The sequence below is a fragment of the Lates calcarifer genome, linkage group LG14, assembly GCF_001640805.2.
Source record: "Lates calcarifer isolate ASB-BC8 linkage group LG14, TLL_Latcal_v3, whole genome shotgun sequence".
NCBI classification, from domain to species: Eukaryota; Metazoa; Chordata; class Actinopteri; family Centropomidae; genus Lates; species Lates calcarifer.
The window spans coordinates 3,545,038-3,572,114 of record NC_066846.1 but is presented as its reverse complement, the minus strand read 5'-3'; the positions used below and the strand labels follow the sequence as shown (position 1 = coordinate 3,572,114).

At 41.5% G+C, this 27,077-nt stretch overlaps 1 protein-coding gene across 1 annotated transcript in view; it reads left to right on the top strand.

The window, feature by feature from the left end:
- nrxn2b (neurexin 2b) overlaps positions 1–27,077 on the top strand; it is a 609,692-nt gene that overhangs the window by 290,228 nt on the left and 292,387 nt on the right. The window contains 3 exon segments of the mRNA XM_051075715.1: positions 14,025–14,144; positions 15,570–15,951; positions 17,362–17,552. Coding sequence (XP_050931672.1) covers positions 14,025–14,144; positions 15,570–15,951; positions 17,362–17,552 — 693 coding nt within the window.

The following is a 27,077-nucleotide window of genomic DNA, read 5'->3' as shown; positions in this document are numbered from 1 at the left end:
ATGAGATAGATGTAACCCAGATAAAGAGAAAATATTGACATGTGGTGAATGGTTTTCTAAAATCCATTGCAGCTGTCTCCTTCATGTTCTAGTTCTTCTGTATTCCGGAGTATTATTCTGCAATACGCACTGCAATCCATGACAGAAAAATGTGACTGCAGCTATTAAGCATTATATTAACACTCTCTTATGTGTTATGTGTGTCTGGACTGTACAGTATTCAGAGAAAGGGGAGATTATATGATTCATCTTAAAGTTCTACTAAGTGTAACCCTAACCCTAGAAGGTGATTTAGTGCTACGGATTCTAAGCTTTTCGTGAAAGCTTAAACATTTGTTTGAACTTCTGTAGTGTCAGAGGGCTAACAACCTGGTGTTTCATGGAAATTTAGCACTTCAATAGAAGGTAGCACAAACTTGCTCTGTCTCTGTTTTAGTAAATTAGCATATAAGCCTGAAAGCTTGATAAAGACGTGGCACCAGGGGAGCATGCAGTCACTATTTAAACAAATAAAGTAAAACTTGCCAAGTTTGGTATTCTGCTTAAGTGCTCAAGCAAAAGATCCTTTTACTCCATTATCAATAGAAAAAAGATTTTCCCTAACCACATGGGCTGCGATCTCCATCTTTTTACTGAATTTTGTTAACACACAAAACAAAGTTGTCGAAATTGATCAGCTCTCAACGAGTGCATAGAGAATGGGACTTTTGTGTTGAATTGGGATGTGGCTGCCTCACTGGCATAGCCTCAGTCCATGATCAGTCTGCCTCCTTCTCAGCGCTGCGTGGCACCGGCGACAGGTTAGATGTGGACTCATTACACAGACTCTAATGAGAGAACCGGCAGCAGCCTGGAGCTGTCGAAGCCCATACTGCCTTGCTGGACTGATGGCTATCCCATGGGACCGAACCCTCCTGCCACAGCATGCTGGGATATGCGGTTCAAATCATAAATCAGTTTCCCCCCGAGACCTTTTTCTAGAATGCGAGGCTGAGACATGTGAGGAGGGGGAGGAAGAAAGAAACGTGAGGACGACGGGAACTGATAAGATGTGGGCGATTGCAGGGGAGCATAAAAAAGGAAAGCAAGGAGGGAAGGTGCAGATGGCAGAACGAAAGGGAAGAAGGGTGTTGCCTGTGTTTGAAGCTCCAAAGGGAGCTCTAAAATTCTTGAGAGGAAGGGTAAAATGTATGATTCATTTCCCGCTTCTCAGAATCAATCTGCTGTCCTCTCAACATCTACCCGACTCAAATATGTCTTCCTGCAGTGGCCATCTGCAATTCTAGAAGCTATCAGCAGCGGTTATCTTGTCACGGATGCTAAAGCACCAGTGCACCCCTCCCACACAGGGGCGAGAACAGTGGGAAAGAGAGAGTGTGTGGCCCCTGATAGCAGGCAGTGAATACAAATGTCTGTGTGCGAGCAAGCTTCACACACACATTTTGTTTCAGAGAAAGGGAAGAAGACACACTCTTGTGCACGCTCACACACACACACACACACACACGAAGGCACAGGCTGCCTTATCTCTGTAATTGGCACAGGGGGTCAGAACGGCAGGCGTAGATAATCATGGCTGGGGGTCACAATCTGTTTGCCGCTCCCCTCCTTTCTTCTTATTCCTCTCCTTTCATCGACCCCTCCCTTGTCATCATAGCCACACACACCCACACACGGATTCATACTCCTACACACTCTGAGCCACCCCCCCGATCTTTTTTGTCCCTGTTTGTGATGCAGCACCATGCTAGAGATGTTTTGGACGTGGCCGCAGGGGGGCTGTTTTGCTGTTGTGTCAGCATGTGACGGTGTCCTCAACTGACTGCCAGACCCCCCACTTACCGCCACTCCTCAATCTCTCCCATGCACCCACACTATACAGCCCCACAACTACTCCATTCCACTCCAAGAAACACCTCTCTCCTCAGAGGTACAACACATACAGCAGAACAAAGAGAGCTACTTCACAGGGGACAGGACCTGATGGATTAAAGGTGGAGAAATGTAGGTTACAGTTGTGAAAAAGGTACATGGGGGAAAGACAGAACATGAAACATAGTCAGGAACAACAATGACATGAGGAGTGGGACGAGGGGAAAGAGTGATAGATGGAGAAGGGTCTTGATGTAGATGTCTCCTTGCGTTTTTATCAGCATTATCTGCTCATATCTTTCATTTTCATCACAGCGTTTTTGCTGTGAGCAGACGGCTGCCATTTACAAGGCACACGTGCAGGCACGCTCCCACACACACACATACACACACATCCAGCTTTTCATTAGATCTGCAGTGATAGGCCTGGACTCCTATGAGGTAGAAAATATGATATCTTAAGATAGGAGCCAAATGGCATTATCGTCAAAGGAGGTCTTATCCTGATAACTCTGAAGAGCGAAGTAAATCCTGTCTCTTGCCATTGAAACATATTAACTTCTGCAGCCTTATATAAACTATTGCTGTTATCAGCCTTTGCTTTTATGGAAAAATAAAATCCATATGGGTCACTTGCCTCCATTGAAGAACCCTCAGCTTTCTCATAAACTACATTCCCCAGCAGTAGAAAAGTCATTTCTACTTCCATCCCTACATATGGTATGTATATACAATAACCATTTGGTAAATGATACTGCAATCATATCTTCAGAATGAGAAAAAAAGAGATAAAAAGCTGTGTCCAAACACACTCATAAAATGTATATAGTATCAGTCTGTGTCGTGGCCGAAACAGGCTTTCCAGGTTAGCTGTTGCTGGGCTCATTTTTAAAAAGCACCTCCAAATCTGAAAGTCAATGAAGGCAGTTAATGAAGTTAGTGGTCATGAAAGATGAAATAACACCCCTGAGTCTCCATATAAAGCATTATTTACATAGTCCCAGCTCTTTAAATTCAATTGTAACCACACATTTAAGAAACAGCTTTCTGGGTTGTGGGGAGCAGTTATATAAATATATATATTTCTTTTTTCCATTGAATTAAGCAAATCTATTAGGACTTCTTTCCATCAGTAAAAAAAAAAACTGTAATATCAGTGAAAGTAGTGGAAAACCAGTGAACAATAGCCCAGTTGTGTTGTGCATTGCATCATCATACACTGAAGACTGTCACACATAAATTGTTTTATTCTTAGGTACATTTGCATCACTTTAAATATGTTTTCATGTTTACTCAATATTAGACACAAATGCAGAACAAAAGTGCTTATTAAAATTATTGATTCTCAAATGAGAAATTATATGTCCGTCTGTGCACACAGTGACTTATCTTATACACTTTTATAGAATTCACAGATATTCTGAACCAAGACCTAATTCAAATCATGTGCCTGTGGCTGTTATTAAGTTAATTAAAAACATACTGTGGCTTTGAAGAGAAATGCGGTACGCTAATCAAAGGAAAACCAGACCTTACAAGACAATCAAAAGAAAGCAAGTAAGTCAAAATCACCCACAGACCTTGTGTGTGATTCATATTTCACATAAAGGGCCAAACACTGAGTAATGTATAATGCATTATATTTAATTTCTAAAGGCCTGTCCCTCATTTCTGTTTAACAAGCACACTGTTCAACTTTAGAACTAAGCCTGTCAAATTCCTCTAAACAAACTAAAGATTTATACGCTAAGGATGCTGGAAACCTTGTATTATTCTCAACAGACTGGATCATTAAAGCATACAGCATGTCAAGAAGTCTCCTCCAGAGAGGGTTCACCTTGTCAGCTGACTTCTTTTTCAACCCTGCAGAACTAACTGTGTTAGAAAAAAATGTCAACATAGACACCAGTTTAAACTGAACCGATTAAATGAAATGGAAGCGTGGCAAGTATGGAAAATGCAGTATGAGTATGGTGAGGTAACAAAGTTATACCCTGTCCCTTAGGATCCACAAGACTCCACTGAATGTGGAATAGGTCGCAAACCTTGTATCCAAGAACATTTATTTTCATAAGAAAAGTGTGATTCATACATTCATTTTACACAAAAATGCGATCTGTCATGTGATTTATGCAGACACCTTTTCCCCACAAACCAGCCATATATTAATTTGACATGAAGTTTTATCATATTTATACATAATGTTAATTTGTATTGGTAAAGTTTCAGCTCAGCAATAAGATCCATTATGCTTCCGTCTTAAATTGCATTTAGTGAGTGAGTCTGGCTGTGATGTTACCTGACATCTCTCCTACATCTGCTGACTGGCTCACTGACAGCTCATCGCTTCTGAAGTGGATTTTGTAACAAATTATTAAATTAACAAATCATCCTTCTGCAGAGGAGATTACAACTCAGTGTGAATTGAACGTGTTATAAAGCAGGCAGGAGATTATACTAAACATACATAGCAGGGCTGCATGAAAAACATTATTGTACTCACCATCAATAACCCAGAGCTTTAATAGCTGAGGTTCCATTATCTCGCCTTTATCTGTGCAGCATGTAAAGACAAGATTTTTACATAAACAATCTAAAGAGGCTGTCCCGGAATAAATAAATCCTTATTGCCTGCTGGTTTGCTTTGTGTGTTAGAGGGAAACATTATACCGGTGGGAAACACTATCAGCAGGTAATGTATTCTATATACTATATTCACTTAGTTTATCATCTCAAGCTCTATTCCTTTAAGGACTGAGAAAATATACTGGACGGTATAAAGTGACAGTCATATAAAATACTTTTTAGTCTTTTCATTTTCATTTTTAGTCTCTTTCATTCATAACATCAATATGATATTTAAAATGTTTCTTGTCAGTCACTTATACCTTCTTGATTTATCCAACCTTCATTTCCATTTATCTTAAGTTTAATTTATTGTGTTATAGTGATTGGTAACATACGCTCTGCAACTACTTAGCAGTAAGTTTATGGTATTTTTCTCAAAATCTATCAGTGAAATATTTCTATTAAACTGTAAATGTCACTTCCACTTTATTGTAACACCTTAGCCTGTGCCTCCATTCTCCAGAGTCTATAAAATACATAAAGATTTGTTTGCATAGTTGTGCCACCAACTTCACCACTAGACAGGTATTTCACTTTGTCTTTAAAGCTGGAGCACCTGTGCCATAAACTGCAACTCTGCAGTTGGGTATGTAATTTCCTTCAATTAATAGTAATTTCCCAAGTAAGCCATGGAGCATAACGTTACCTCACTTTCAAATGGAAACCAGATAATCATATGCAGCCCACACTGAATTACTTAAAACTGAATGAATAAATAAATGTGACCTGCATACTTGTAAGTATTTTTGGAAACATGCTCTGTCAAAATGTACTTTTGTTCTGTCTTTGCTTCTTAAATGCAGTCATTAATCAACTCCATTGCTCCGATTTGTTTTGGAAATTTCACAAATAACACAAGAACGCTTCGACAGATAGCTCAAAGTCCTGTTTGCATTTCATAGACGGTATGACACGTACCATTTTGCACACGGCGTCCTCAATTTCACATTAACATTTCTAATGAACGTGATTAGCATTTGAGAGCGGTGGCAGGGAGGGCTTTGGTGTCCCGGCGTTGTGGCCCCGCCGTCCAGACACCAGTCTACTGGAGTAATCAAGTGTGAAGGTTGTGAGGAGCAAACAGCCATTAACCTCCCAAACACAGGCCATCATCACTGCCTGCAGAGGACAGAGGGGAGGGCGTGTGAGTGTGTGCGCGTCAGTGTGTGAATGACAGCGAGTGCCAGGACCGATGAGTGTAGTATAGGAATGTGTGAGTGTTTGTGTCCTTTATGGCTGTCTGATGGATAGAGTGGATCGTGTGTGATTGTGAGTGTCTCTGATGGGAAGTGTGAGTCCATAGTGCGTGTCTGCAGCTAGGACTCAGTTGACTAGAGAGGATTGTGTGTGTGTGTGTGTTTGTGCATGTGTACATTTGAGTGTGTGCAACGGTGCTTGCAGCAAGCAAGTTTGAGGCTCTGGCTACAGTCTAGTAAATAGTCTTTGGCGTGTGTGTGTGTGTACTTTCAGACTCACGCATATATACTCTGGCATTTTTATCTATTTATTCTGATTTGTGGGGAAATCAGGACATGCATCCTGCTCTGTCTGCCTATCCAATGTGATCTCAGCACACATTATTCCCATATGGCAGTACAGTATGGCTGCCGCTTGGCATGCCCAGGCCTGTGACCGCCTGTTTGACATGCCACTGTGTCGGCTGGTGTGATGCCATGCTGAACCGACCCATCTGCTCCAGGCCCAAGCTGGCGCGAGGGGAGAACTCATTGGAGGCGAGCACGAGGAAAAGGGCATTGGACCTGGGGTTTGGCGAGGCATGGCATCCAAAAATCTCCTGAACTACTGCCCTCAAAACTGTCCAGAGTGTAAACAAGGGTGTGATGGAGTGTGAGGGTGTGTTTGTTTTCAGTGGAGACTAGGAGAAAAAAAAAACACTTATGAAAAATGGATAAGCTGTCCACCTTACTAGCTACAGAATAGTTCACCTAGAGTTGAAGGCTGGTTGAAGCCTTAATCATGTAAATTCACACCATGTTCATGAAAGCATCTTTAAGACTGGTATTTTAATAGAAACCAGGCATGTATTAATTCCTTTCTTAAATTGTAGCTGAGGTTTTTTTTTATGGATGCAGTTTTACAGTATTACAACAGTATAACAGTGGATGTGTTCCTCATGATAATCGCCAACTGGAGGTCGTAGAATACTCACCTATTTATTTCTCATTACATCATGGGATAGAGGTGTATGCATTGTGGGTGGGGTGCTGTGGGATTATGATTGTGTTTGTGTGTGTGGGTTCTGGGGGTGGGGTTGCGAGGGTGAATGTCATAGGCCAAATTTTGTAGGTTAACACATTTTCAAATACCTACTAATCGTGGCTTTTCTTTTATGTTTGTCATTACATTCAACTACTTTTAAGATTTGTTTGAGGCAAACAGTGTTCAAAATATAACAGTTGAGCTTCCATAAATAGAAGTTATGATGAAGGAAATACATTCAGGTCTACACATTGCACTTAGTAACGCGCTAAACCACTAGGAATGCGTGTGAATATGTGTGGAAATATGTGTAATCTTGGGTTGGGGTAGGTAATCAGTGTGTGCTTCAGAACACTTCAGGGGTCCTTTTCAGTGCCGCAATGAGATGTGTAGTATTTATAGGATTTGTTCATTTGGGTGAGAGGGCAGCATTCAACCGTCTGAACTTAAGAGGCAACATGCTGTGAGACTCTGTTAAAAAAAAATCAATAGCAAGTCAAGCAGATTCAGAGGAGATGCAGTTCAGGAAGATACCTGGGACCAATCAGGTGTGTGTGTTGTGTGTGTGTGTGTGTGTGTGTGTGTGTGTGTGAAAAGTGTGTTTTTGTAGGTTGTATTTGAGTTATTTGAGTGTAAAGAGATCGTGTTGAAGGAGGAAAGGATTGTTGGAGAGACAGACAAGGAGGCGACAGAGTGAGAGAGAGAGAGAGAGAGAGAGAGAGAGAGAAGTGTGTGTGGGGTGGTGTGGGGGCGTTCCTCTTCATTAGCGACACTAAGGAGCCATGCCAGGAGCACAGATGGCAGAGGAGAGAGGGGGCATGGGGTTGGCACATAAACTGCAACACACACTCACACACCACATACATTCACACACTCAAACAGACATAAAAAAATATGGAAATCTGAAGAACAAGTCCTCAAAGCTCAAGATGTTTTCCTAATACTACTCACTACTAAAGATTTATAATACAAGTGTAACAAAACACACACATTCACATAGATGTTGTCCTCAAGATCACCTGCCCCACACACATATTCACACACAAACGTGTGCCATTGACCTATCCCGTGGTGTCCCTGTGCCAGTTTCTGGGCCGGGAAAGCAGCCGTGCTGACGCTGCATCTCTCTCTTTATCTTTTGGCTCTCACTGTCTGTAACACACACGCACACACGCACACACATACTGTCCTCCCATTAGGTTCCCTCGCCACCACCAATGGTATAACCTAAGACCCAAATTAAAATTTTAACAGTACCTTTTTCAGAACCGACCCCATTCTCTTCCTTTCATTCTCGTTATCTGTCCTTAACACACACACACACACACACTCTCACACTTATACACGCACACTCACACACACTCAGACCCCCAATGGTCCAATTAGGAGCACTGGTCTGTTTTCATGGCAGGAAAGCAGGGCAAAATGTTTGTGTGTGGGAGATGCATCTATTGTGCGCAGCATGTACCACTCTCCTCTGCAAGGTTGAGCGGAAGAGCAAGCTCTCACACGCACACACACACACACAAAGACATACCTCCCACAAATGTAGAAAGCAAGAAAGCCATGTAGTCTCTGTTCCTAGCCTACTGTACCCACAGTACACCTAAGAAACAGCTACCACCTCCCTGCTCTGCGCTGAAGCCTCTCTGTTACATCAGGCTCCATCCTTTAATGCCACATATTAAATCTATACATGTCATTCATCATGGATAATTAGCACACCAACAAGAGTTATGATAAAATATCTATGATAATTGTCTCCACTGGCAGACTCCAGTAAAGCAGCTGTCATTGCTTGTTCCGAGTCAGTTTTTAGTTTTCGGTAACTTTGAAAGCAAAGCAGAAAAACTTTGATCAGTGGGTTAGTGATTACTTGAGAAGCATTCTGCAACTACTGGCTTCAGGCTTTTCTTTTGGATAATCATGTTCACATTTCACATCACGATGCCATATGGTTGCCTTGTTTTAACATTGTTTTACTTTAATTTTGTGCAATTTTAGTGCAGTAACTGAAATTAAGTCCATTTCGGCCATGCAGAGTGCTCCGTCGTGCTTCTGTTTAACCTTTTAAGGAGTTTTGTGTCAATTTAATTCTGACAAGACTGAAAGTTCACATATTTTTTCAAATTGAAATAGTTTCATAATTCACCCAACGCTGGTGATGGCCCAATACAGATTCCCATAGCAATGCCACCATTCATAAGATCCTGTAGGGTATACCATGTGTTTTCAGAACTAAGTGTATATCCTCTTTACATATATTCAAAGCTGTATGCACCTGTACCAGTATGTCCATACTTCTGTGTGAGTGTGAACAATACAGTGTGTTCACCGTACAATGTGCTTTCCCAGATGGGTGCACAACAGGGGGTTGCCTGAGGTCCATCACCTGGTAGTGAAATGCTAATCATGAACATAAATAAGCCCTATACTCACTACACATATTCCCACTTTGATTACAGCATCTGTCTGTCTTGCTAAGGAGGGATTTTATGGGGACATTTTTTTTGTTTTTTTCCTATCCTTCACTTTTCTATATGTAACCACAGAAGCCAGGCATTACAATTCCCCCTGGTCAGCATTTAGTCTCTGTGGTTGTGTTTTTTATCCTCCTCTGCTGCTCTGCATGAAAAATCCATTTCAGTCATCTGGTATCCACCCTCATCTCTGCATTTTGTCTTTCTCTCTCTCTCTCCCACCTCCTCAGTCTCTTTTCCCCTCACTCCCTGTTTTCGACGATGCTCAGGACAGCATCAGCGTCCTCCCTCTTTCCTCAGAGTGGGGCTGCTGAGCCAAGAATGAAACACTAGGGAGTGTGGATCTTTTTTGAACCCGTTTTAATTGGAATGCAGTCCACTGTTATATTTTCTTTTTTCTCATGGGTGCTTACAAGTCTGTGTGTGTGGATGCATGAATGTGTGTGGCTTCGTGGAAACTCGTGACCTCAGTGTTAGCTGCTCATAATTACGTTCTTGTCTCGGGAATTTGAATTACAGAGCCTGAACTGGCATTCACTGCCATATCCCTTACTTGAAGATGGCAGGTTCTGTCAAACATCGTAAAACAGAATACGATGCTGTAGTAAAAGGGGGATCTATTGTTATGGAACTCAACCAACATAGTAGCTCAGGTTCCCCTGTTCAGTTGAGTCAGTGTTGTGATGAAAAAAAGGCAAAGAGGCATATTTAGGGCACAGCATTGTTCTGATATAAGATTTTCTCTGCTCAGTGTTAGACTCATTTTGTTCCACGAAGGCTGATTGGAGGCCTTCCTATACTACAGTGATGTCTTAATGTACATAAATGGTATTTCTCAACAGCTCAGAGTGGGTTCCAGTGTGACTGAGTGGATTGGGGTATAAACTGTCTGGTTAGTTCAGACACATCACCACATACAGTCCCTCCCAGCAAAGTTTGACTCTTTGACTTGCTGACACACCCTGCAGTTACTCCTGACCCCCACAAACACTCTAGAACTACATATGCTCGAGTGACCCTGACAAACGGCTGCAGTGGGTTTCATGTGTGACTGTGTGACTCATGGCTGGTCATGTTGTCGTCTACTGTTGCACCACCAGCAGCAAACTTGCTGGGGACTGCCTGTGGCCCTATCATGTTGGAGTGGTGTTGTTCAAGCCCCTGCTTTGGCTAGCAGTCATTGTTCCTCTTTGGCCTGCTTCAAGCCCCTCTGGCCTGCGTCAGACTTTGGCATGCTCGTTAGCGTAACAACCATGTCAGGCTGGCTGGGATTGCTGTGTGGTCAGCAGCAGTTAGGGATGATTCTGAATGACACATGGGGATGATGGACCACACAATACCCTGGTTTCATGCAGAATAGAAAAGAAACATGCCTCATAGCTGTGCATTAGCATTTTTGGTCCATGTTGGGGTTCAGAGTCCTGGTGCCTGAGACAAACAGGAATGAGAGAATTCATTGTGTTTGGCAACTTATTCAGTTTGTCAGAGGCTTCTATTTTTAAGCTCCTCAGACTCGTAAGTGTTCACATTTTCATCAGTGGTCTGAGAGACATCTGGATCTCTGTGCCACTTCTGCACAGTCAGAGGAAACAAACATTTCTCTTTGATTTCCTGATTGTCATGATAGAAATGTTGTCAGCGTTGCCTGCTACAGACTGCTGCTCAGCTTCACTCTCTCAAGTTGTTTTGATTGGGGTTTAGACACGATAATTATACAACTGTGCTCTAGTATTCGCTGCTGCAGCAACAGCCACACAGCCTGAATAGAGACTGATGGCAACAACCAGCAGCCACTGGCTGACGGCTTGTGTGCCATTGATCCGATTGCATTAATCAAGGTTGTTTACAGAGAGAACGCAGCGACCCATGATGGATGACTGCTGATAATTATGCAACACCCCACAAACATCACACCTCTCATTTATGGTGCACTGACACAGTCAATGAAAATAGTCCACAATCCTGACTGTTTTTACACTACTTAAGAAATTTCCTTGGCACCTTTTCATCTCCCATGAGTCGTATTTAGAGAGTGCGAGGGAAAATGACAGGCTGAGAGGGGACGGGAACAAAAGAGATGCGAAGATGAAGAGAGAGGAAGCTTCTGTTTATGTGATCACGGCCATTTTGCCCTGCTGATCTCCTGGACAAAGTGTGAGGGCACAAGTGGCAGGATGAGAATTAATTGCATTTTAATAATTGCCAGCTCTTTTATTAATGAGCCCTGCGCCCCCCCCTTTGTTTTTCTAGCAATGAGTACTTTTCTTTGCCAGTGGCTGCATTAAAGGCTTAACGGCTCATTTAACCCTGGACCACTAGCTCTCAGCTTTCTTGTTTGCAGTTTTACCTAGGCAGTGAAGTGAGGCATCACTTCACTTCACTGTCTACAAAAGGTGCTTCATCAATATGTGGTTTTAAGGCTGTCAATGCTTTTGAGTAACGCTGATAGTGTTATGATCTAGGCAGTAAGCCAATACACGAGTATGCCAAATTTTGTAAGTTAACGTATTTTAATTTTGTAGTTATAGTTCAGATCTAGGGCTGGTCTTTAACCTCCCACCCCCAGAGACAAGAGTATGACAGTGGACTTTCACTATAACCTTTCCTGTGCTTTTCCTCAAGTGTTGTTGTTACTGTGCATCATGCTTTGCCCCTACAATGTAATGGGTCCCTGGCTGCACTTTTACCACCCTCTGCCCAGAGCTTTTTGTTGTTCAGCTTGCGCAGCCAGAGCAGCATATATATCTTTTGCCCCTCATTGTTAGTGGTATTATGGCCAAATGGCTCTTACTGTGTGTACAGCAGTGGCCCTTGCTCCTTTGCGGCCTGCAGCAGCCAAGCCAAATAAATATTACATGGACTCTATTCTAAAGGTTAGACGTTCCCATTCATTTGTGCTGCACTAGACTCTTCTAACTTTTACGATCTTACACCAGCTAGCCGGCTCTGCTCACTTTTTTCTCAGTTTTCAGTTTTTCTTCTAGGGTTCCTCTTTTTTTTTATTTTTATCCATTTTCATTATCCCCCCCTCCCCATCCTCCTATCTATCTTTGTATCAGTTTTAACCTCTTTGCTGGCAACTTTCATCTACTCTCTCCTCTCTTTGCAGCAATATAGCAACCTTTTCCTTTATATTTACTTCACACATGGTGTGATCAAAAGTCTCTCTATCCAATTTCATGTGGCTGAAGACAAAAAGCCCATGAAAAAAACAATATAATAAAAAAGTAACAGGAGTAAATGGAAAAACAATTCTCCTGTGGGCCATGTGTGTGTTCTTGCCAGGTGGGCCCATCAATTGATGGACCCTTTTTTCCTCTAGACTAAATAATTTCACACACAACTGGATAGGGGACAGTCATGTTTCTAATGTCTGTTCTATATCATCCACTAGAGCACCTTGTATAATATGCTCAGGCTCCAGCTCCAGCCAGCCAACTGGTCAGAAACAAACAACTGACCCTGGAATTGGAGAGAGATTTCTAATTTTAGATCTGTAATAAACAAATCATCAGTGCTAATGGTGTAAGAAAGCCAGTGTCTTTTGATGTCACAATTTCTTTATTTACCAGCCACGATGACACAATGGCCCATGCTCCACTCCAGAGCTGCCTAAAAGCGTGGAGAGTACAGAAGGTGGCTTAATGGAAGTGACTGGTCTCCTCCGGCATTCTGCTATTTCAGTCTGCCCTGCTGCCAACAAGGTGGAAGTCTCCCCTCATTATTCTGTTGTTTACAGAATCCTCTCGTCTTCTGTCTGTTCACTCATCACCTTCACCTCAATGTCATGACACTGTGTGTGCCTGCTACTGCCAGGCCTTCGTATCAGCTCCTGAAGCCATGCGAGGGATGATTTCTCTCTCTCTCTCTCTCTCTTTTTTTTTTTTTTTTTTTGGGTCATACTTTCCCACTCATATATGTCTATTTTGAATCCTTATACAAACTTTGGCACAGCTATTACCCACCGACTGCCACAGCCTTGACTTTAACCATGAATCACGTCAGCTCATCATGGTGCATTGAAAGAGGTATTGATGACTACTGTCTTAATCAAAATCTGCACTCTTTATCCCGCTGTCACTCCTACCGCCAACAATTTGTTCTAATGTTGATGTAATAAGGCTCTGTCATTGGCAGGATATAAATAGCTTGTTTCCCACTTTGAAAAGATGCTTATGTAAATATGGCTCTAATAAGCGCTTCTGCAACACCATATGCCGTTGCATCAAACTGTCTCTTTTCAATGACAGAGGCAAAACAACAGCAAGACAGGCGAGCAGAGGGGTGAAGGGAATTGAGAGTAGAGAAGTGGAAATACAGAATTAGGGAGGAGAGTGGTTTGGGGGATGAGCAGTTAAACCGTCTGGTCTCACCCATCAACTCCCCCACTTACAGGGCGTTTTGAGAGAGTCCTCTATGTTGCTGAGCTGAGACATGAAATGCTCTGTGAAAGCAGAACACGACTTCATATAATGCTCGTAACAGAGCGTCTCCAGTCGTCATTGGCTGCCTGTTCTAATCTACTTCCTCAGCTGGTTACGACTTATTTGTCCTACTGTCTTTGATGACATCCTGCTGCAACACTGTGAGCTTTAGAGAAGACATTCGATTTTACAGTCTGTCAGGCCAGATATTTGATTCCTTTCATTTCCAGTATACTAGGAGAATCCATAGTGTGAATGCGTTGCACAAACATGCAGGTTTTCTCCACTGGCTCTGTCACCCACTATGTATGAACTCTGCCTGTGTGTGGGTACGTGAGTAGGCGCACACACCATTCCCGCTGTGCTGTTTGTGATTTGAATTCCCCCCCCCTCGCCACAGGCAAAGGACCTGAGATACTGTTCGCGGGGCAGAAGCTGAACGACAACGAGTGGCACACAGTGAAGGTGGTGCGAAGAGGCAAGAGCCTGCAGCTGTCTGTGGATAATGTCACAGTGGAAGGTCAGTTGTGGTTGGGACACAGAGGGATTCATTTGGGGATGAGAGGCTGTGAACGAGACCATAGTGACGATGTATTCACAAATTCTCATGTATAATACCTGTATTAAATGCACCCACCTTGAGAAAGTCAACTGTTTTACAATTTGTCATTAAAACGACTCATTTGAAAAAGGAACGTGACTAATTCTGATGATAATGAATCAGAAATGGAGGTGCCGTACGGTTTGTTAATTTATAATTAAACTGATCTTTAGGGAGTCTGGTAACAGCTTTGAAAAAAGGTGTTGTTATCGTATTGCAGAAAGTAAAATAACTTGATCCATCATGCATTTGTGAGTAAACCTTAACATCCAGCACTGATTTAGAAATGCCAGAAATTGTGAACAAGCTAGTTGAAACCATAACAAATCCATACAGATGTAAAAAGCTGAAAGGAAGAACTGTATACAATTTAGACTAAAGAGAAATTAAAGGGGAATAGGTTTTTCAAGCATATACCAACTGTGAGTGAATATCTTTGTACAAAGTACGGAGGAACAGGTTCTGCCGACTACTAAGAAAATAGCAAGAGAGGGCTAAAAGGTCAAGAGACGAGGTGGAGTCACGGGCACTCACTGTATTGTGGCCCCAGGCAGGAGGATGGCAGGGCAAAGGATGCGGGAAGAGGTGAGAAAAAGGTGTGAGCTAGATGAAGGAAAGAGAGTGGGCACACTGAGGCCAGAAGCAAGGAATGACCCTGTGAAATTCTGACTGGTTCGCAAACTGGTTCATGGGAAGGAAAAAGGAGGTAGCACCCAGGGAGTCCAGGAAAGGCTGGCCAGGCATCAGCAGGGAAGGCATTTTAATGGGCGGTGTGCCAAGCTCATTACTCAACATCTCCCAGTAAACACTACATAAATTGTGGCAGGTAGAGCAGTAACAAGAGATTTTCTGCATTATGCTTGTATAATATCCTTCACAGCAGGTCAGAAAAAATAGGCTGAACCTTTGTGAACCTATGTAATAAAACCATATACTGTACACACACTGCTTTGTCAAGCAACTAAAATGAATTTTAAGATGTAGTAAGCATAAAGAATAATAACGATATGCTAAAACCATATAATATGTGCCTATTGCCACATTACCATAGCAGATAATAGTCAATTAGAGCTTAGTCTTACTTTATAGCTAAGTGCACTCCAAATGCATTTTAATATTACCATGGCTTTTCCAATTAGTGTATTGAGTTTGAGTCTCTAGAAGTTTAACTTATTCTGCTTTAAAACATATCAAATCTGTCTGCTGAGAATGTTTATAATCCTTTCACAGCGTCATGATGTGACATAATCCTTTTCCCTAATGGAGTGCACTGCACTGTGATTAATGTATTTACATTTGTGTCGTAAGTTCATGCTGTTTTTCCTGTATCCTCTGATATTTCAGGCCAGATGACCGGTGCCCACACACGTCTCGAGTTCCACAACATCGAGACAGGCATCATGACTGAGCGCCGCTTCATATCTGTGGTGCCCTCAAACTTCATTGGCCACCTCCAGGGCCTGACCTTCAATGGGGTGCCATATCTAGACCAGTGTAAAAATGGGGATATCTCCTACTGCGAGCTGAACGCCCGCTTCGGCATGCGCCACATCATTGCAGATCCGGTGACGTTTCGAACAAAAGGCAGCTACTTAGCATTAGCTACGTTACAAGCTTATGCCTCCATGCACCTCTTCTTTCAGTTCAAAACCACCACGCCTGACGGCCTGATGCTCTTCAACTCTGGAGATGGGAGCGACTTCATTGTTGTGGAGCTGGTGAAAGGGTGAGTTCCATGTAATTTCAGTTAACTGACTGGCAAGAAATGTTAAAGATGCTATGTGTAGCATTTTATTTTGTTCCTTCTGCCCGCTGCCACAAAAGAGATGTCTTTACTTTTCCCCCATCCCCTTGATATTTGGCTTTACTGATGATAATAAATCAATTTGAAGTGATTTCTCAGTTGGTCCTTTATCCCCTCTCCAGTCTGCCATTGACAGAAAATACGAATGCCTCAGCTCGCTTTGTGCTGAAAGTCATGGACTGTCTTTGTCTAACAAATCTAACCCCACTGCACAGTGTGTAAAATGCAATGCAATCCAGTGAATTGTCAATTGATCATCACACCAGTCCAAGTATTGAACTATCATTTAAATGATATATTCTTACCAAGAAAACAAAATGTAAAGTGAAACCCAGCCTTTTTTCTCAAAGTGAATTCAAGTCAGTGAGTCATTTAAAGCTGTTGTGACTCAGGGTTGGCTGGATGAAAGTGATTTTAGTGTATGTAAGTGAGTAATCAGTCATCTTAAAAACTCAGCCAAAACCTTTATATACTGCAGGTTGTTATTTGCAGGGAAACAGAAAGTGAAGAAATATTCATGTCTGTTTTCCTGTGTCTCGTCTATTCATATTAAAACCTGATAACTTTTCATGCGTAATTGTGAGTTCATTGCATTTCTCGGACCGGCAAAGTATTTGGCAGATTTTCTATAAACACAAGTTTACACAAACCTAGAAAGACCTGTTTTGAATTGTATAACCCTAAAGACTGTTCATAATTAGAGTATCAAAAAGAGGCTTTTGCTTGTGTATCTCTCTTCTTCTTGTGCTCTATATTCAGCACTGTTACAACACAAAAGCTTGAGCTGCCTCTGCCACACAAAGACAAGAGGCTACATAAAGGAATTGGAATCGGGGTAAAAAACAAAACAAAACATACCTTGAATGAAAGAGCCACAATAGCCTTAACCCAAAACACAAAGGAGAGCCATATTTGTGTGAAGGAGGGAACTGTGCCACCTCATCTGCCTGTGGGCAAACATGGGCTTGTAGACAAAAGCAGGTTTCTATATTTACATGTCAAACCAGTGAGTAAATCCCAGGCTTCATGTACATCCACATAAACTGGTATTATTTTCCTCAGAAATATGCTCTAGACAGAGACGTTAGGAGAGAAGTAGGGGAGAGAACAGAATGTCAGCCAGTCTCCAATCACTTCATCGTGGCAATTGGAGGTTGAGTGCTGTTTACTGTGACCTGTCATCATCATGTATCACTGAAAGAAAACATATCATGATGAGAGCATTTGTTCTGAATGACATGCAATAATTTTGATTTCCTCTCTTTAGAACAGCCGTTGTATTACATTTGCAATAATGGCCGCATACTCACACATTTATATCTTTCTTCACAGCTACGTCCACTATGTCTTTGATCTTGGCAACGGGCCGTCGCTGATGAAGGGCAACTCAGACAAGCCACTCAATGACAACCAATGGCACAACGTGGTGGTGTCCCGGGACGCCAACAACGTACATACGCTCAAGATCGACTCACGCACCGTTACTCAGCACTCCAATGGAGCACGCAACCTGGACCTCAAAGGTAAGAGTGGGCCGTCCAGTGCTCAGTGATAGATTCTTCCAGAAAACATTAACTCTGACAAGAGATTACTGTTCCAGTGTCATCCTTGGTCCGTCCCTTAGGTGTTGTTGGACGGCGGCCATGAACACACGCCAGCTCAAATTCATCTAAATTAGGCCCACTTTCAAGATCACAGTGGCTTTTAGATTAGGTCCACTGTACATCCATTGGTTTTCTTAGTCACAGAGGAATTTGTACTTTTTGAAGCGGAGTGTAAGGTCTTGAAAGCTTTGACAAAAACACAATCATCATTACAAAATATTATCATTCTCCATGCATATGTCAAAAGCTGACTCAGAAAAAAACAAGGTTTGCAGGAATTTGTACTTGTTTGCTTCAACATATGAATTCTTTTTTTGTTTACTGCTTTTGCAAGGGCCCAGGATAACCAGAGAAAACTAAATGATGCTGCCAAGTCTAAGTGTGCTTGCCAAACAAGAGTGGACAGGGGGTGAAATAAAACTTAACAAAAGCCTGGCAGCATCTGTGCTAGCTTATCCTCTTCACCTTGAAAGATGACCCCCCGCCCCCCCACCCCCTTCTTTCAGCAGATGTTGGCTTTGCAGGAACAGGGCAATAACAGAGCAATATCCTTTACCAATCGGTATCCCAACATGACCCAAATCCAACATTGCAGACCAAGGTGAAAAGAGAATCATACAAAACAATAACAGCTTATCGCTTCATCTGTCTGTGCTTTGTTCCTCTTTTTTTTCACTTGCCTGCTTCCATCAAGGTGCCTGAAAAAAAAAAAAACAGCCGCAATGGGCACGCTTGACTTTTACCTACAATACAATGACTATCTTTTGATGGAGACACCTTTACTTCTTAGACTTTAAAATAGCTTGCCCTCGTGAATCATCTTGAAATAATAGCCATGGTTACAAGGCACTTCAGTGTGAATAGATATCTCCGGACCTGGGAGACAGGGGCTGGTAGCTCAGGTAATTGTAGGCTTTAGACCTCAGAAGTTGGGTTCACTCATGTCTTATTTGGACTCCTGAGAGTGGCTGCCTCTGAAGCAAAAGAGTGACAGCATGGAAATAAAGGTACAGAGTCAAAGAAATTGAGATACATACTTGGAGGAAAGACACTAGGAAGTTGACAGTAGACAACAGAGGACAGAAGGTAGCATCAACACGGGGCGGCTGTGGCTCAGTAGAGCGGTCACGCACCAACCTGAAGGTCGGTGGTTTGATCCCCGGCTCCTCCAGTCCGCATGCCGAAGTATCCTTGGGCAAGATACTGATATACCCCAAAATCACCCCCGATGCATATGTGCATCAATGTGTGAATGTGTGCGTGAATGGGTGAATGTGACACGTAGTGTGAAGCACTTTGAGCGGTCAGTATGACTAGAAAAGCACTATATAAGTACAATGCATTTACCATTTACCATCACCAATGCCAGACTTTCAAGTGCCTGTCTGTACTATAATTAAGATGAGCTCTGGATGATTCACTTTGATTTTGCCTGTGTCATTTCCCAGAGTTTGGAGTGCTCTTGAGGGTACTGTGGGTTATTGTGTAAAACACATCAGAAGTCAGGAGGAGGCTCCACGGGCCACTGAAGGCTGTGAGGAGTCAAAAGATCAAAAGACACCAAGCTTTTTTTTGGGAAGACATGATTTACTGACGGACTTACCCTTTTTTCAGGGTTATCCTTTGGGGTATGCATGGATGCAATTAGAAAGGATAATCATAAGAGGGTGGGATTTGGAGGAATAGCACTATGCCAGTGTCCTTACGCTGGGTTACAGACAAAAGTACTGAAAAACAGAGTGAGCTTCCATAAGCCAGAGACACAGAGAGTGATGAGTGTAAAATTAGCCACAGTGGGCTTAACAGTCAGACATGTAATTAGTAGCCTGGTCTCAAAAAAATTTGAGGTGAAATGTAAATAAAGTGCATTATGTCCATGGGCAATTATGTTATTGTCACATGTGCTTTTGAGTAGGAATGTAATCGCCACATTGTTTGTGTCATTTCACTTGGTGCTCATTTTACAAGGCTGCTATGTCAATAGAGGAATCAGTAATTACTAGATATAATGAATGCTTGCTTTCAAAGTTTTTGAGTATAGCAAGCTGCAGCATAATGTGTTTTCATTATGCATTGTGTGTGATTGATAGATAAAACTAGTCTCATGTGCACCGATGCACTCTTTGCATATCTACTCTGGTGATCTCTTACAGTAAAGTGAAGTAATTGATGTCTGTAATTAGAAGGGTGTTTTTTGTCTTAGATTGATTGCTTTTGTCTAGGCTGTGGCAGAGACTGCTGTCAATCAACTCTGAGATTAGACAGGAGATTCATTAAGAGGCAAGTCAATGAGGTTTTTAAGGAAGTGTGCTGCTATCCCAGTGACTGTATATAAAGGTGGACCATGCATCTCTACTTTCTTCTGCTGTACAAAAATGTAGCCAAAATATCCAGGATTTAGCCACTGCCATCTTCGTGCTGGTTGTGTCATTTGGAAGCCAGAGTCTACACAGTGGTGACTGGCTGGTGGAGCTTCACTTTCTAATCCCCACGGCCCTGTACCCCCCATGGCCAATCATGAGTCAATCACAGCTGCCAATCATAATGTTAGACCCACTTTGAATAGCATCATATACATAATTTAAACCAAATCTTTCCAAAAAATGAACAGTTGAACATTCATCAACCTCGGCTGTCATTATAGTTTGCAAATTGTAAAAAATAAAATGTCTTCCTGTTGTTGGGAAAGCAGTTCTCTAAGCAGTACAACTGGTGTTAGCATTCCCTCACTCAGCCCGAGTGATTAATAGACAATTGTACCTCCTCCGTATAAAACACCACCAACCAAGCGTGCGCCAACAAGATCCCTCAGCTGCCCACCACAGAGCCATGCGGCGACAATGACTCCATTTGCATATTCAAAATTACAGACACCCCATTGAATGATTTGTCTCACAAATGAAACAGAAGGCAGCCGTTTTGCCTTTTCAGTGCCCAATCAACACAGTATACATGACTGGGGAGTAACCCTCCATCTGTGTTATTAATCTGAGAGCTGCTGTGTTCAAAACTTATTTATTTTCAGTGGTTTCTTTATCTGAAGAACTCTTGCCTGCAGAGGACAGGGGCTGAGGCAGCTCAGTGCTAGTGGGAAGAATAATAGTTGGAAATCTTGCTTCAGAGGACTTTAGTCGGGGGTGGGGTGTCTCTATCCTCAATTCCCTTGTCTAATTGGGCATTCAAACCTTGCTCTGTAGTTGTGCTGTGACAATTCCCATGCTAAAATATCATACACAGCTCAAACACTGTAGTGCCAGAAACACTGTAGTGCAGCACCAGGCCTAAACATATGTGTGGGTGGAAAAAGACTTTTGACAAATACATACACATACAAACTACTAAACATTATAGGCAGAATTTTTCTTCCTTCTTAACTTTTGTAGGCACAAGACACAGAGAGCATGCTGTGTGTGTTTTTTCTGTTCAACAGTCGCACGTGATGTTTTGCAAATCAAACTCAGAAGAAATAGCAACCATAAGTCATTTCTCACAATCTCTTTGCTCTGTTTTAACACCATTTCTCCCTGCATTTCAAAGAGAAAGAACCCAATTCTCTGAGCTTTATCTGTGTAATTGCCCAGAGAAAATGGGGAAAATGGGTTTTGTGCTCTCTGTCTTCCTTGTCTTTGTTTTTGGACAGGCACAAAAATCTTCAAGGCATCCCTCTTTGTCAGCTAAAGTATGGTGAGGGAGCAACACACACAGTCCCCAAGGAGAGCACTGAGTGGATCTAGTTTTGTATAGTGAATGCAAGTCTCAGAAGAAGACATGTTGAACACACACCATACAGGGAATATGGCTCTGTCATTCCTGTTGACAACCTGCAGAACACAGTGATAGCAAGTTATTACCATTTTCCTGCCCTAAAATAGCCTTGTTGATTCTACACTGCAACGCACTTTAAAAGGATCCTTATCAAATTTGCCAGAGAGGCTTTACAATATGATGGTTAAACATGATAATGAAGAAAAATCCTTATATAATACCACTGAAGGTGAAAAATACAATAAAGCATGATAAGCAGAATATGATATCATTATTTTGTACCAAACAGTGAGTGCAGATTTTTGGAACTAGGAATTTATGCTTGTTCGTTTGATATGGAAAGTACTGCACAGTTTTAGTGGTCTAAACCTTGTTCAGTGTTATGCGAGATAAGGAGTGCAGGAAGAGTGTGTGTTCCTTAGTCCATATACATTTCACTAGCATAGCACATTATTATTTAACTGGGACTGCTTGTTCAGGTCAATTTGTTCTCATTTGGATCAGAACAAATTCTCTCAGTTTAGTTAGAATGGAGTTTCCTTCTCATTCAAATTCGTCACAATGAGAGATCATATAGTATAAAATATCACCCGCTAACAACACCCCTCCACAGCTGCCACTTGGCTCCAGTAAAAATGTTGTTAATTATCACTGAATATATTCAAAAGCAAGGAATCTCCTTCATCAAACACATTCCTGCAGTCTCTGCAGGAACATGTTAACAAGCCTGTTGTTTGAGGCTTCATATTGTGAGGGCTGCTTTGCTTGTTTCGGCAGTGCACTTGAATATTTTGCCACAAGGACCTGGTGGGGCATTGGTTAAATTCTTTCACATTCATGGTGTGAAATGTTTTAGCTCTTAACTACAGTGTAATACAAATATTTAGTAGTGACACGTTTTATGCTCGCCAGGTGTTAGTCGTAGCATTTTAACATTAGTAATTACCATGCTCGTTTTGAGGCTTCAGCATAATTACCAAAAATAAACAAGACCATCACCCAGAAGACATCCAGCCTCCTCCAGGGAAGATAGCAGGAACAATTAGCGGCATCCTCTTCTGACAGGAAGCAGTAGGGTTTATATGATATGTCTTCATTTTGGGAACACTCACACCAGTAATACCACTTGGGGTGGACAAAGGCTAATTGTCTCCATTTGTTTATGCTAATTATGCCAAGGTATCACAATTAATTTAACAATGATATATTGATCATTAATTCATTAGTGCTGCACATAACACTCTAAACCAAGGACACTTAAGGTTAATTAGTGAATGTTATCTGACTGAAGCCAAAGAAAATATACGTCCTTTGCCATATCCTTTAACATTTTTTAAGAAATGATGGTACCACCATAGAATAGCAATACAGTCACAAATTTTAATCTTTGTAGAGTAAGTTCTACATTTTGGTAAGAATTATTTATGTCGGCAATTAGTGATTTGTCTGTCCCAGACCTCAACAGTAACATGCAAATTCTTAAAACTGGAGCTATAAATTATGAAAAGTAAGTCAAGCAAACAAAACAAATAGTTGCTTGTTGTAGCAACACCAGTAATTGTCTGGTGTTGTAGTAATGCTCTGTTTTCATCTCACATTTTTGCCCCTTGTAAAGCTGAAGTTGAAATAGTGAAACAGTGTTGATCATGTGGAAGAGAGAGTAAACACCAGTACCCGTTGCCCTTAGGGGAATAACCTGTTTTACTGTGCAAAGAACATGACACTGTCAAAGATATTAATACCATTATTAAACACAGTGATGGGAAATGAGGAATAACAACAACAGTAGAATAAATCTAATGAAGCGTTTTTCAGGTTGAGGGGATGCAGGGAGGAGGAATAATTTGGCATACCATATTCAGACAGTGCCTGTCCCTTTCTTTTGAAGATGCTTGCTAATGAGGCATACTTGTGTAGAATTGTAAAGAGATGACATTGAATATGTTCCATTTTTCAACAAAAGCAGAACAAATTGAAACACAATATGGAGGAGAGGTTTGGCAAGGGAGAGAGAGGAGGAGAGAAAGACAAACAGGTACACACATTTTAATGAGCTCTGCTCATGCCAGCGGTAAAATTGAGATTAGCCGTTTGATCACCCCAACGCTTTTCTTTCTTCTGCTTTCTGGTTAATATCAGTGTCTGACAAACCAAGCTAAGCTAGTCACTAATCCTGCCACAATACCAAAACCTCTTCATACCTCATAGTAGACCAGGTACAATGCTATTTCTTACCATTGTGTTTCCCCTCGTCTCACCAAAGACTTGACACACTCCAAGTGATAAAGCTGTAGTTTTTACAATGGACAGTACAAGCTGTCCCAGAGGAAACACATTCACATGAAGCTGAATGCTTCCTGGATTTTAATTTTAAGTTTTTCAGACACACAAAGAAGAAAGGCTGGAAGATGACCAGTGTTTACTGGTGTGTAAAAAGAGTGCCGAGAAGCAGGTTAATTATCACAATGGAGTAGGTGTTAAAGTTGTTGGTGTCATTGCTGAAAAGGTGCTGGTTGGTAGAAATCCATTTACTTTACTAAGTTTTTGCAGCAGGTTCATTTAGTACATTTTGGTTGATTTTCATGACAGTTGAAGTGTTATGATTTACACACAATTTTGATTTAAACAAAACACTATGTTGTCTAGATAATTCATATGCAAACTTCTTTCTTTTTACATCTTTGTATCACTCTTTTAGTACTCATTTGATTTTACTGCCATCTAAATCAAGTGCAAGCAGTGTACAGTTTGTGCACTATAGTAGAAAAGTTCAAACTAGCGAATTGGATGGAATAATAACTGAAGTCTAAAAAAAAGGGAAGACTCATGTTGATACTAACCTGCAGCCTATCAATAATACTTTGAGAGTATATAGAAGGAGACTTGAGATGTAATCTTCACATCAAATACTAATATGATATTATACTATGACAAAGCATGTTAAGGGAATAGGCCTATTTTATATCTATTGCACAGGTAAACATCTAAATCAAATTAGTCTCAATACACAGCAAACCATTGTCATTTTATGTGTTTGCATTTAATCATGACATGGATGTGGTAGATATATACAGTAGATATAGTACTTGGTAAAAATGTACCTCTGAAACACATAGTGTGGACTGTTGTATAAAGTGCAACAGAGAATTCTAAGTGAAATACAGCACCAAGTGGAAACCTCCTATTTAAGGCACATTAATGCAAATATTTCCTGCGGGAACATAGTATATTTCCAGTAAAAACACTATAGCTGGTAGCCTTATTCTTGGTCAAAGGCATTTCAGTAGACTATACTGTATACACCTAGAGCCCAGACTCACATAGGAAGTGGTTTTGTTTTCCTCTTTTTTTCAGTGCTGGAGTGGGCATAATCTGATCAGTGACGTTGTACTCAAATTAACTGTCTACATGGTAGTGGCTATAAACAGACTACACCTTCACTAGTGTCCACACTGTCCAAACATAAAATTAAAAACACTCAGAATGTTGGCTCTCAAAAACTGGCAGAAGAATTTCTTTATCTCTGCCATTCACTCACCCACCCACCCATCCATCCATTCATCCACTCACACAGACCAGCAGTTCTACTTTGAGCTCTTTCTGAATATCATATCCCCTAACCTGTCAGTAAGAATGAGCCTGAGCGCTTGGCGAGGGAAACATCATTGAGGCAACCTGTATCCATGATATCATTCTTTAGCTGACTGACATGGCCAAAGGTGAAACCTGAAAAGTGATTCAACTGGCTGTCAAGATGGTGAGATCTTCACCAGGATCAAGTCAGTTTTCAGCACGCCAGTTCAACTGCTGATGCGAGTGATCACATGGTTCATGTTACTCACACTGATGAACAAGATCCCCAACTTGAACTTTTTTACTGGGGGCAGCACCCTTCCCCCAACCCTGATATTATCCCACTGGATACACCTTCAAGCCTTTTTAAACTCATCCCTGACCTTTTTCTTGTGGGACCACAAAAACTGCAGTCTTTCTGCCCTGTTTATCAGGGAGTCCCACATGTCTCCATCACCCTACTCAAGGAGGCTGATGTCTTCCCAATACTGGTGTCCATCAGCAGCTTCCACCTCCTCTGCCTAATTTTAGAGGTGGCCTATATTATATTTAATCACAATGTTAATATCTACTACATGGATCATTTTCGCCTGCTATCCCTCTGTACAAGGGTATATTTTCTCCCTTTTTTCCCTTCAATATGAGCAGCAGTACAGCAGCTCTTGAGCTGCTAGGAATTCAGTGTCTTGCTCAAGGACACAGTTTGTTTATTTGGTAAAAAGGGTGATTGTACAAACAGCGTCAGATAAAAGAAACATGACTTCAACCTCTTAGAACCCTGAAACCGTTGATATATGAGGTTCCTCTTACCTTCTTTCATCTGTCCAGCATTCATTCTTGAAGGTACTATTGTAAGGGCACCACTGGTCATCAGTCACTCATCATGCGCATTGTCAATACACCGTGCATGCCCAAACCCTGTCCTCTTGAGTACACTGTCACCAATACATTAACATTTCCACTCATTCAAAGTGAACCTTTGGATATTAAACACAATCTATTCATCTGCTTACAATATACAGTACATATATTGTTACATCCCAAGGGTTTTCCTGTCCTTCCATTATATTGTGTGGAGATTAAATGTCATTACCATAATGCCTGGGTCTTCTCCATTATGTAAGATGAATACATTTCCTTCCCCTCTCTTTTTCTTCTGATTATTGCCCTCCTCCATAAAGCCATCTCAGTATGAATAGCCTTTAAAATCAGCATCTCTGGGGCAACTGCAACAAGAGGACAGTGCAAATCTATTAAGTGAGGGACAAGATGGAAATGTGATTGTACTGAAGAAATTCGTTGTCCAGCAGTAAAAAATTGAAATCCTATTCATTTCTACTTTAGCCACCATGGAAACAGGACAGAAAACAATTTGAATCTAGAGGCAGAATGATGCAACTGCTGTGCTGTAGAGTGCTGATTACGTATCTTTTGTCAGAAATTTTCTTGACCTCTTAATCTTAGAGGGATATACAATGTTAGTTTGGAGAGCTTCAACTGTGAAAATGCTTCAGGGTCTTAATAAGCTGGCACCCAACATGGAAAATAATCAGCAATGTCAATGCCAAGCAGAGACTATCCCAGCTGAATGCTGAAACCACTTTGGAGGTGTTTCAACATACTGTACAGCTCTAATGGTCACTGGGTGCTGGCTCCAAGAAACCTCTTCAGTGTAAAAAAATCCTTATCCCTCTCTCAGAGATACAATGATCGTCCTTTTTCTCTGCAAGATATGTTTCCAGCAGTTTATTTCACATCTGCTGTGTTTCAGCAGTTTTATCAATAGTCTTTTAAGACAAAGATATGAAGGCTGAAAGAGAGGGATGCTGGGGGCTTGTTTACTTCATTGACATTTGATACCATCACCCTCACTTCAAGAGCCACCAAGGCTGCTTGCACTTGAAATTTGATGTTGTTGAGAAGAGAAAACTGCAAAATATCAGTTTCTGTCTGTACCTGTTTACAGGATGTATTACAACACATGTACTTTATTCAATTTCCTCTGTAACACTCTCTCAGTTTGCACCTGTTGTAGGATTGTGAATGACAGATAGGGAGGAGGCAATGTAATGAAGATCTGCCAAAGCTGCACCTGAATCCATTTGC